At 40.2% G+C, this 12,899-nt stretch overlaps 1 protein-coding gene across 1 annotated transcript; it reads left to right on the top strand.

The window, feature by feature from the left end:
• Positions 1-24: 24 nt before the first annotated feature.
• Positions 25-9,085, top strand: LOC146471693 (arginine--tRNA ligase, cytoplasmic-like). Its single transcript, XM_085120225.1, has 13 exons — positions 25-288; positions 379-537; positions 1,065-1,253; positions 1,594-1,683; positions 2,045-2,286; positions 2,491-2,611; positions 2,926-3,055; positions 4,677-4,781; positions 5,181-5,359; positions 6,848-6,957; positions 7,114-7,219; positions 7,736-7,849; positions 8,626-9,085. The coding sequence occupies exons 1-13, from the start codon at positions 82-84 to the stop codon at positions 9,040-9,042; spliced, it is 2,169 nt and encodes a 722-aa protein (XP_084976351.1). The 5' UTR covers positions 25-81; the 3' UTR covers positions 9,043-9,085.
• Positions 9,086-12,899: the final 3,814 nt, after the last annotated feature.

Below are 12,899 nucleotides of genomic sequence, written 5' to 3'. Positions count from 1 at the left end.
GGTAACCACACCTTAGCCTTGTAGCCAGGCCATAATTCCAAGAATTTGGCCATGGCAAAATTCCCCGCAAAATACACGTGAATGAATTTTATATCGGTCACTGCACGAAATTTGTTTTCCTTTGGTTCTAAGAAAGCTTTTCGAGTGATTTCAGGATCCTTTATTCCAAGTTCAAGTTTTGTACAAGTCAGAGGATTTTGCGTGTCACAACATCCACGTGGAACAAACAACAAAATGGCGGACGGTAATGCACTTGTGGAAGAATATTCTAAACGCGCTAAGTTAGCGGTAAGTTGTTTTCCTTTTAAGGCTCTTCTTTGTTACTAGTTCTTTCTGCTGTTGTTATTTATTGGTTTGATTTTTATTTTTTTCTGTCAGGAGGATGAAATTGCGAGTTTGAAGAGGAAAATCGAAGCTCTTCAGAACCAGTATGGGTCTTGTTCGGAGCCGGAAGCCGAAGAAACAAGTGACCCGGAATTGGAAAAGCTTCTCACAGAGAACAGCAAACTAAAATATCGAGTGGAAACACTCAAGCGTGTAAGATGATTCAGTTGCCACTGACTTCTTACCAAAGCAACATGTATATATGATTAGTCGCCAATACCTGTACCCCCCCCCCCTCCCCATTCTCATTTCCTTCCTCACTCCCATCCTTCAACTCCACTTATCAGCATTCCACTTCACGCACTTTGGTGCCATCCACTTTTGTTTTCTGATTTGGCACACTACACCAACAATTAAAACAGTAGCCCAACAAAACCTTCCAAAAGGGAGCTGGTTTATCCTTTTCTTGGGGGTGGGATTGGGAGGGGGGTGGGGGTGCTGGAGTTGTGTGGAATTTTGAGAGGGGGTGTGGTGGAGTTGTGTCAACTATATCTTGTGATATTTACTATTTTTTGTTGTAACTCAAGTAAACAAAGTTTTCATGTTAACATAACATAGCATGCACGTCCTGAAAAGGGAAAACTATGAAGTAATCGCTATATATATATATAAAATTTTCTTCCAATTACAAAAAATTAAATTAAAAAATTAGTTAATTCTTTCTTGATGTACATTTTCAGAGCATCAAGGAGGAGAAGGCCAACTCCAAACATGTCATGACCAACTGTCAATTCACACTCAATGAGTTATTTAGAAAGGCAATAGAATCAGCCTTTCCTGATCTTCCAGATGCTCCTGTGATCGTACAAGCCTCTCAGGGTGAAAGGTTTGGAGACTACCAGTGCAACAGTGCCATGGCAATTAACCAGGTAATGACAGTTATTTCTTTTGTAAGACTGGACATTTTGTGTAGTGGATGGGGAGGGGAGAGACGGAGAAATTTCAGCCGTGAAAATTTAATATTTTATGCTTCTCCTCTTGGAATGACATTTTCTCAGATGAGCATAACCCAGACAAAAAAAATGAAAACAAAAACTGAAGAGTTGAGTGCATGATCATCGTATGTCGATTTTTGCTGACTTGATATTTTGACCTTGTTTTTCTCGAAAACTAAGCATGAAGCATATAACCTATGTACCAGGATTGACAACAAAATATTGACCAGGGTCCAGTTGTCCGATGGTCATGGGTTTATTTTCTTGTTTTCAGATGTTGAAAGGCAAGGGTATCAAAAGTAATCCTCGTGAAATTGCTGCATCAATTGTAGCAAATGTACCACAGAATGATCTGTTAACAAAGGTTGGTCAAACAACAACTGAAATATTCTTGTTTTGTTTGCAGTAGAATTATAAATGGGTGTCAGAAAGTTTTTAATCACATGTTGCATTCCGCTACAACACCCATAACAAACTTGTTACTTTGTGGGTAAACAACAGGCAAGACACCCTTATTATCAAGTTCTCACCTGGAGTATTCAAGCATAAGAGGTGACAAGTCTTTCATGATAGTTATCCTAATTTGGTTTATGCAAGGACAATTATTATCACCTCTTTGCAGGATAATAATTTATTTATAATTTATTTATTGTTGTAAATGCAATTTAGTTGTTAAGTAGTCTAATTTCTTTTGCTTTTCTAAGAACAAATTATGTTTGTCATAGGTTGAGGTAGCAGGAGCTGGTTTCATCAACATTTCTCTCAGTCACAACTATGTGTCTTCCTTGCTAAAAGACATTATTACAAATGGCGTCCAACCGCCTGCTGCTCCTGTCAAGAAGCGATGTGTTGTGGACTTTTCCTCACCAAACATTGCCAAGGAGATGCATGTGGGACATCTTAGGTCCACCATCATTGGTGAAAGTCTTTGCCGACTTCTGGAATATGTCGGTCATGATGTGCTACGGTGAGTCTACCTTGACTCTGTAGTAACCATACTTTTGGCGGGTAGAAGTTTAAGGTGCTTTTCCTTAATATGAAAATTTTCAGCTGGTCATACTGTGAATGTATATGTCAGAAGTGTGTATTTTAACTTCCCGCCACCTCCTTGCTCTCTACTAGTTTTATTAGAATGAATAAACAAAATTGTTTTTTTGTTGCTTGCTTTTAGTATCAACCACATTGGAGACTGGGGTACTCAGTTTGGCATGCTGATAGCTCATCTGCAGGACAAATTTCCAAATTACCTGCAAGTTTCTCCACCCATCAGTGATCTACAGGCTTTCTACAAGGCTGGTGCACCTCTTGTTTTTATTGTACTTGTGTCATAGAAGTTTTATAACAATAAGGAAAATTCCATTGCCCATGGCATTCAAATTAAAATGAGGGTGCTCTTCCAAGGAACAAAGGAAGCCCACTTTACTATTGTAGCTATTTATTTTTAGTAGCTACTACCATTTAAAAACAATAGTAATAATGGTTAACTACAGTTTTGTGTCATATAATACTGGATAATTGTGTGACGTCATGAAATTGCTGGGTGTGTGCCCTTAATATTGAATATTTCTTTTCTTTCAATTGATGATCGGAACCTTTTTGTTGGCAGGAATCCAAGAAACGATTTGATGAAGATGAAGCATTCAAAAAGGTGGCCTATGAAAAAGTGGTGGAATTACAGGGGGGCAGTTCTAATGTTAGGAAAGCGTGGAATCTTATCTGCGATGTGTCCAGAAAAGGTAAAATAAAATTGCAGTGTAATTGTCAGTTCTTTCAACTCAAGCTAGTTATCAGATCACAGTTAATGCAATGTATTTCTCACATATTTTGAGTGTTTTAAAGCTTCAAGCTTCAAGGCTAATGCTTTATGCTCAAATTTCCTCACCACTGAGTGACCAACAGTGGCAGATCCATAACTTTCCGTAGCGGGGAGGGGGTGGATTGAAAACATGTCAGAATTAACTCTTAGCTGCAATTATAGTAATCAGCAGCTCATGGTCACCACTGTTTCAAGATCAAACATGCAGGTCATAGACCTTATGCAAAAATGGCTGACATTTTAATGTTCTTTTGTTTGCATTCAAATTAGCTCAACTAACTATGATCTTGAGTTCAAAAATCCAAAGAATATTTTTACCTTGAATGAGGCTAGTAGGGCTAATTTGAATGCAGACAAAAGGATATTTAATTAAAATGTCAGCCATATTTGGTCTATGAGAAATTATAAAGGAAGTGATCACCAAAGGTGAAATAGTATATTCTCCCTACTAGTACGGAATAAATATCTGGAAAATTGTGAGGTGAATATACATGTTGATCATTGGTTTATGTTGGGGTTTTTAGAGTTTTAAAATGATAATTATTTGCTCCTCTAGATGCTTTTTTATCTAACAAAAAGAAGCAAAGCATACCACTGACTGGCCCTTCCCTTAGATCCACCATTGAGTAGGGACAGATGTAAGGGAAGGGATCTCACTTTCCAGCCATACTGGTCAGTTTTCATCATGTAATGTTTAAAACACAAGCAGCAGTGTTTTATCAGGATTTAAAACCATGAGGCGTAGCCGAGTGGTTTTAGACCCAATAAAACAAGTGTTGCGCGTTTTTTGAACGGCTTCAAAAACATTCAGGACTGGAAAAGCGTGTGTCAAGAGAGTTCATAACAATGATGCTTTTGTGAGCGTTGGAAATTCATACTAATAAGGAGGAGGTTTTATCGGGTTTTAAAACCACTGCACGTAATGTTTTATTGACCATTTGATAGGTCAATGGGCTTATGAATTATTAATGAGTTTTGAAGAATGCTTTCAAAATGACGTAGCCATTTTCAGAATGTACCATTTTTTAAGATTTTATAGGTCTACACTGTAGACCTTCAAAATGACGCATTCCGTTTACAATCTATAAGACTGGCCAATGCTGACGAATGGAATATACCCCAGGAGAGTTTGCACACCCCCTGCATGTAATTTTAGGGGTGCTTTCTGGCAGGCCAGACCAGGCGGTCCACAAATGGAGTGATTAATTGAATTCTTCAAAAATGGTACATACTAAGAGTAGTGTGCACCATTTGGAAGCAATAAAGTGGCATAAACTGTCATTCAAATTGGTGCATTCTGTTTGCGATATGATTGAACTGGCTGGCCAGTTCTGACAATAGGAAAGCACCCTAGGTCAATCCTCAGCATTTTGTAACAATCCCCTAATGGCTTCCTAGTGTGGAGTAAAAATTCTTGGCCAAAGAATTAACATCAGAACGGATGGGACCAACTCAAACCATTGATTACAGGCTGCTGCACCAGGTTTATTTCCAAGTGGTAAATTTATACCTGAACGTTTTTTTTTTTCTTTTTCAAATAGAATTTGACAACATTTACACTCGACTGGATGTGACTCTGATAGAGAGGGGAGAATCATTCTACCAAGATATGATGCCTGGTGTTGTTGCAGAACTTGAGAGAATAGGTAAATCTTGTCTTGAGCATCCTTGTGCTTGTTGTTACTTCAGACAAGTTCTCACATCCACACACTGCTTAGGGACTGTTTAAAATTAACCACATATTCAAGTGCAACGTGAACTTGACGAAAATCCACCTTGAGGAGGAGTCGGCGTGGCCCAGTGGTCAGGGAGGCGGACTTTTTAATCCGGAGGTCCCGGGTTCAAGTCCTGCTCTGACCACTTGGATTTGTTTCACAGTAGCCCCGTTTTCAAATCCAAGGCCACACTTTGTAAATAGCCAACTGGATTGCCTCCCACCAGTTGGGATTTTTAACAAATGTTATGTTAGTTTGTGCATTTATTTTCACTGATTTCGCACAATTCGTGAAGTACTTTGATTAAAATTGTTTACTTTGTACCTGCAGGGAAAGTGATAGAAGACGAAGGTCGCAAGGTTGTGTTTGTTGAGGGACAAAAGGTTCCGCTCACTGTTGTCAAATCCGATGGAGGCTTCACTTATGACACCTCAGATCTCGCAGCGATCAAGCAGAGGATTGATAATGAAAATGGAGACTGGCTTATTTATGTCACTGATGCTGGCCAGGTTAGACTGGGAGGTGTTTTTAGCGTGACAGGCACTCGAAACAGGGAAGGAAGAGGGAAGTCGGGTACACGCGCGAAGTGAAGGGGGTGCTCCCCTCGCCTCGCGCGTGCATACGATTCACCTCTTCTCTGCCCCTTTCTCGCGCCTGTCATGCAAGCTACTGTCCAAGCACGCCGAATGAAAATCACATCAAGTGGAAATTAAGTCACAAAAAGACAAGTCCATTGGTCTCCAATATACAGAGCGAACAACGAATTAAACAAAGGTTTTGTCAACCTGGCTCTTTACATATTCGCTGGTTGCATAGTACATCGACAATTTCAGTCACACTGAAAATATAGGAAACAGACACATCGTAACAAACCTACCCCCCTCCCCATCCACTTCCCTCCCGCCCGCCTTTGCTTAACGTGACGATCTGACGACCTTTCTTCAGGCTTCCTTTTTGGCTTCCTGTTTTGTGCAACATCGATGAAGGCTGATCGGCGCGGGAGAGGCAGGGGAGTTGTCCATGTGTTAATTTTAACTAGGATATGATAGGATAACTTTATTTATACACGCCGGTTTTTCCATCAGCTACTTAGATTATCATTATCAACTAACTATCTATCTACCTAACTAGGATTGTAAAAGTTAAAAATAATAAACCAAAGCTAAACAATAAATGCTGCTTTTCTTGAAGGCCGTGTTTAAAAATCTTACTTATAACTGTGGCGTCTCAATTTAGTGTTAAAATCATTTAAGGAAGTTTCTTGCCGTAATTCTATTGGCAAACTGTTCCACAACTGAGCTCCTCTGTATGAGAAACTTTTCTTTAAATAATCAGTGCGCGGTTGTGGAAGAGTTAGCGTGTTTTCTGTATTCCTTAAATGATAAGATTCAAATTATCGCGAAAAACAAAGCTTGATCTTAAATATTCTGGTGTCATCCCATTTAAAGTTTTATACATCATAATTGATTTCTTATTCAATCTTTGATGACAGAGTTTTGGCCACCCTAATGCCCGGAACAAATCATCCAAGTTACTATCATATCCAGCGGACATCAAAATGCGGGCTGCGCGATTTTAAAGCTTTTGAAGCTTGTCAGAAAGGCCTTTGTTACAATTTCCCCACACCTCATTACAATAATCAAAGTGAGGTTGAACAAGGCTATGATAAACATTGATTAAAATATTAAACGGCATTAGATGTCTTATGCGCTTAATTGCACCAATGGCGGAAGCAATCTTTGTAAAATTTGTAATTCTAATAACAAAGTTTCAGGAGTTTTGTTGCGCATTGCCACATTTTATATCGGGAAAACACCCTCGTAAATCTTTTTATGCTACGTTCGCAGACGTTTCTTCCAGGGTAAGCCATATTTAAAACATTTTTCAAGGAAATAAGTAAAGTCAATACACCAGTGGTCCTTGGTAACCTTATGTATTATCAGTTATATGACTTGTTTGACTGACTCGTTAACCTTTCGCCTTCGCTTGTTTTCCAGGGCGACCACTTTAAACTCATCTTTGGAGCTGCAAGGGAAGCTGGGTGGTACGATCCTAAGACGACACGTGTCGATCATGTTGGATTTGGAGTGGTTCTGGGAGAAGACAAGTGAGTTCATTTCAATCCCCAGCTGGTGTGGAAATTCAGATCAGTTGTGGAGAGTGAACAGGAAGTGAACTAGGACCGAACCGACGTCTGACACTTCAGATAAAGAACTTTGTATGTGAATTAGAAGTAACATCATCATTCGGTTTTTGTCCACAGAAAGAAGTTCAAAACCAGATCTGGCGATACGGTTCGTCTTGTTGATCTTCTTGATGAAGGACTTAAAAGAGCGTTGGACAAGCTGAAGGAAAAAGAACGAGACAAGGTTTGTGGTAGATTTGCCAAGAAGCGAAACGTGTACGCGCGAGTAGAGCGCGCGGGGGAACGCCTCTCGCGTCACGCACCAGTAGAAAAATGGCTGAGTGGTGTAATTAGATAACGGCGCAATTCTAGTAAGATGCTGTAGTTATGTTGGCAGGCGCTTGATTCGTCACGAGAAGTACGTAAGTAAAGCGAATTACGTGCGTTTTTTTATGCGTCTAAACGACTCATAAGACAGACAATAGGCCCTTTCCGAGTTGCTTTGAAAGTCATCATGAAAGCGAGGCTAAGTGCAGAACTTTGCACTTAGCCTCGCTTTCATAATGAGGTTCAAAGCAGCTCGGAAATGGCGTATTCGTCTTTAGCGAATCAGAACTTAACGGAAATTTTGTGTCTTTGCAACAAACTTTTTTGCGTCTCCGTATTCAACTCCAGCAGACGCATAAATTATTATTATTGTTAGTATTCCAAGGGAACTACAGCCAGTTACTCTAACTTGTTGTGTGACATTGTTTTGTAGGTTCTGAGCGCTGAAGAGTTGAGCGCTGCTCAGGAATCCGTGGCTTATGGCTGCGTCAAGTACGCGGATCTTTCTCACAACAGAGTTAATGACTACGTGTTTTCATTTGACAAGGTGAGCTGTTCATAAAAGACGCGGTCTGCTTATACTGAAATGCTGAAATTGCTTTCTTCTCGTTCAAGTTTGTTTGTTTGTTTTTTTTTAAGAAATGGGATGTTGTGTTTTAAGCGTGGTGAATAAATGATAAGATGGTTTTTTTTTCTTTTTTCAGTAAGTGACTCGGCATGTCCGGAAAAAGAAAATCTGTATTTTCTCTTTCCGAGCATGCCTATCACTTACTGAAAAAAAAAACGTTTATCAAGTTTTGTTTATTAGTTAGTGGTTTTGAAATAAATATCTCAGGTTCGGTTCCTTATTTTCCACCATGCCCCCTCCCCTTCTTCCCTCACCCCATCCACCCAAGAAGAAAAAAGAAAAGAAAAGACACAAAATCTATGGGAACTTAAAACTGAAGTTATCAAGGTGAATTTAAGTAGAAGACTCAACGCATGCAGCTTTCAAATACCCCTGACTCTGATGATAGCTTCCGCTCAGGTTGTCAAAACGTCAGTCAATGTAACCTCAAACAGTCCTTCTCAGGACTACACTCGCCCAGATGATCATAATTTACGTACTTCAAGGTTTGAATTTACTACGCTGTCTCTGAAAGAAAACAGAAACCCCTAGTTGTTTCAGTGTTCGCGCTTGGTACTAGCAAAAGAAATTGCTTCGAGCTGTGATAAGTGATTGGTTCATTGAGTTGTTTGTCTAAGTTCTGTGATTGGTCACAGCTGTCTTGGGCATACCAAGTTCAGCTAAAGAACTACTCTCTCGATTTTCCATCTCATCAGATGTTAGATGACAAAGGAAACACCGCTGTGTATTTGCTTTACGCCTACACTCGCATCAGATCTATCATGCGCACGGCCAACATCGACCGCGACAGCCTGGAGTCGTGTTTAGCGAACACCGAAATCTCGCTGGACCACCCGAAGGAGTGGAAACTGGGTAAGTGCATCGTGCGCTTTCCAGAGATCCTTTCGCGCGTGTTGGATGATCTGATGATGCACACGTTGTGTGAATTCATGTACGAGATGGCCACCACGCTAACAGAGTTCTACGACAACTGCTACTGCGTGGAGAAAGATCGCAAGACAGGCGAGGTGCTTAAGGTAGACATGGGACGCATGCTTCTGCTAGAGGCCACCGCGCGTGTGATGGAAACTGCTTTTTACATCTTGGGAATCAAACCTGTTACGAAAATGTGAACGCGTGTAAGGGGAACGAGATTAAAGACATACTTAGCTTTGAGGGCTGGTTCACACTTGTGTGGTAAACACAAGCATGAGAAAAATCGTGTGTGAACCGTTTTGAGATAAGCACAAGAATGTGTTTTTTTTTCCTTTTTTCGTGCTTGTTCTTTTACTTATTTCAGGGGCGCTTGTGCTCATGCTACAAGTATGAATCGTAGCACACTAATTCAACGGCACTGCGCATGTGTGTCGCCTGGTTTTTGTGCTTACTTCACTTGTGGGAACCGGTGGGAGACCAGGAAAAGCACGTGAAAATCAAAAGCGCTGTGTGTCTGGTGCTAATTAGAACGCAACTTTTCGTATGCTTGAATTTGTTTGTATGTCACAATTCTGACCAGGCTTGAGACATAGCTGGTCGAGTGAGAAGAGAAAGATTCCAGTGTGCGAAAAGCGTCAATCGCGCTTGAAATTAGCGTGGACCTTCCATGCGGCTTGAGTTTCGCTTTTTCTAGACTATCCGACTGTGAGAAAAAGGCAACGGAAAATGTGCGTGCTCGTAACCTGTGAAGAAACCTATTCGAAACATTTTCCCTCTCATAACATTAACATTATAAAAAGCGCACATATCATTTCTGTTCTGTGCGCTTTGTATAACAATGTAGAACACGTCAGTCAACTTACTTATGACTGTACTGTTTTTTTCCCCTAATTGTGACTACCGGGGGTAATTCAACTGCACAGAGAACTAATGTATTAAGTGTGCGCCAGTCATTCTACCTCAAATAAATAATATTGGCCCCTCTCTCTTACAACGTAAATCCATCAAATATTTTCATTGTCTGCGATTGGTCAAAATGAGTCACGTGGCGCAATATAGCCTACAAAAAGTGGGAAATATCAGATGATATCACTTGGTGGTCAAAACTTGAGTCGCTTCAATCCCGCGATGGACATCTCTAGGTTTCAAGACGAAAGAACGTTGTGTTGTTGTGTTGCCGTTGCAACACGCGAGGACGTTCACATACTGCAACACGCGTTGCAACACGCGAGGACGCCCACATACTTGTCGAAAGCGGTGCCGGAAAGCACTAAAAAGCCGACATCCTACGCGTGCTTTCAGCGAAAACATTTCCAGGAAAAACACAAAATAACCCTTATTTAAAATAACAGTTCTAAACGCCAAGGTCTTATTTCGAAAAACGGAAATTTCGATTCAGATGAACGAGGTCATCTTAATTGGAGTTAAGGTGCTAGCTCCGACAACAGACTTGTAGCCGCAAACTCCCCACATCACGCAAGCACTCCAATATATCTGAAAAATCTAGCATATCTAGTAAACGTACAACCATTATTTTTGCGTTAGAATATGTACGTAGACATGAGCATAAGACATATGCTCTTCGCAACTCACAGTTTTACTCGTGAAAAAACATTGTTTGCTTCTCGGAACAGATGATGTCTTAGATTAAAAATCTTCAATTGTTACGTGTAAACAAACCTAGAATCATGGAGTGCTGGTCGTGTAAAAAAAGGAAATAATTGAAGCTTTTTGGCTTGGGAAGGTTGAAGTCCATATCCCGTTTCTGACTGAGTTAAATATTCTAAAGCCGGACGTGCCAAACTCGACAAAACCTCTCGTCCACAGTTTTTTCTCGAAGATTTATAGGGCAAACTGGATGGAAATACAGTCGGACCTCTATTAAGCGGCCACCCTGGGGACTTTGAAAACTGGCCGCTTAATAGAGGTTGGCTGTTGAATAGAGGTATCGAATACAGCACTTTACTGACAAAAAAATAATTCGGGACTTAGGAAAGTGGCCGCTTAATGGAGGGTGGCCGCTTAATAGGTGGCCGCTTAATAGAGGTCCGACTGTAATAAATAATAATAAATGCTTTGTTTATAGTGGAAATGCACTCAGCTACCCAAAGCTAGTTTACAGGCATTCCACTCAGAAATAACGGGAAACAAATAATCATCAAATCGAACGTAACATGTTAAAAATCCCAACTGGCAGGAGGCAAACCAGCTGGCTATTTACAAGCGTGGCCGAGGCGGGACTTGAACCCGGGACGGGACCTCCGGATTTCAAGTCCGGCGCCCTTACCACGGGACCACGCTGCCTCCTTCGAAAGAATTAAAACTGTGAAATATGCTCTTTAAGGTGGCCAATTTACCTTTAGTTATCAACTCAGTAATAAACCAAACATTCGTTTCTACTCCCCACCGACGAAGCACCGCAGTTTCTTTAGAAACTAACCACCTTATCCATATACATACATACAACCTTTATTTATACACGATAAAAATATCAAAGCTAACAAGCTCGTGGGGTCGTGTACTAACAAAACTACAATTATTAGAGAAAAATAATTCTTACAAAATAAAAATTTCGATAAAAACGAATGAAGTCAAGAGTTAAAAATACGTAAAATTCTCCGATCTTTTGTTGATTATTTGTGGGGCTAAAACATTGAAATTAAAATCCTTAAAAGTGTGACAACATTTTTCAAATAGGATTTCAGGTCTGTGCACTAAAGTATCGATCTATCAGATCGCCCTATAGCATTCCAGAGGACAGCCCCTCTATAGGAAATGGAGTTTTGAACGTATTTGGAGGTAAAACTCGGTGCTTTCAGCCCATGCTTCAGTCGCGAAGAAGGTCTGTCGCCGTGGACAATCAACTGTTCAGCTTAAGTGCTAGGGAGCATGCCATGATAACCCTTGAAAAAAAGTTTCATTAAAGAACTTTTATACATGTATGCTAAAGTGTTCCACTTAACGGTATTCATTTGTAAAATATGCTGTCTTGTCTCCAAGACGTAGCAAAGCACTTTAATTTTTTTGCAAGAGTGGGTTTGTGCTGTGTTAATATTATTGAAACAAAAGAGATGTCTCACACCGATCTCGGCCACAAAGTGATAGTGATTTCAATAACAACTAAAATTTGTTTCAGGGTCATTGAACGCCAATGACAACTAAAGTTTACTACGAAGAATGTTAGTTCCTAGGTTTTTTTAGTGTATTTTTAAAGGTATCTACTCATTACAGGTTGTCTTCAGTGGCAAACGGAGTTCATATCCTACTTGGTAAGTGAAAGACTTTGTGCCAACCTATCGAGGATAGGACTGGTTCACATGCGCGTTTTATTATTGCGTCTTGGCTTTCAAGTTTTGATAGTGAAAGTCCTGATGGTCATTCTTTCCAATTTTTCTCCGACGTGTCTATAAATACGTGGTAACTTTTCCCGGTCTTACATAATGGCAATTGCCTCTACAGTACATACATTTGTACTATAATCGTTTGACCAGTTATGTTCAATAATGGTTGAACAGCAAACGCTGCTCAAACAAAAATTTAGCGTTTTTGAAGTTAATTATTTTATGAAGCCGTGGGAATAAGACTCAAACAACGGTTGACCTTTCATTTGTCGAACCAAGGCGTTGCGTGCCACAGAGTAGCTCCACTAAAGAAAAGCCAACTGTCTTATCGCACTACAGAGCCTTCATCTAAATGGGGTTGATATCGAGGTTTTTCTGTAGCTTCCAGGGACTGTTAAATCGCTACCTTCACTTGCAATGAATTCAAACATCTTGATGATTTGGTATTGAAGGACGCTCTTATGGAGAGTAAGATTTCTAAAATTGCACAGGAAAATACGTTTCAAATAACGCCCTGAAAATATTCGACGTCAGTCGAAGGTCAAAGATGTTTCAGCCCCAAAGGATCAATTTAGACCTTTTAATCTAGGAGGCTGATTCGCCTTGAACGTTAACGACGCACTAACGGAAGACAGTTCGTCCACACGCATGATGCGTCTTGTGTCTATCTTTGTACTAGAGACGCATAACCAGACGAACAACAAATGTTTGAA

Source organism: Pavona decussata, unplaced genomic scaffold (assembly GCF_977016875.1).
Source record: "Pavona decussata unplaced genomic scaffold, jaPavDecu1.1 SCAFFOLD_102, whole genome shotgun sequence".
In the NCBI taxonomy this organism is placed as follows: Eukaryota; Metazoa; Cnidaria; class Anthozoa; order Scleractinia; family Agariciidae; genus Pavona; species Pavona decussata.
The sequence above is the reverse complement of the archived record's forward strand: the minus strand, read 5'-3'. Positions and strand labels throughout refer to the sequence as shown.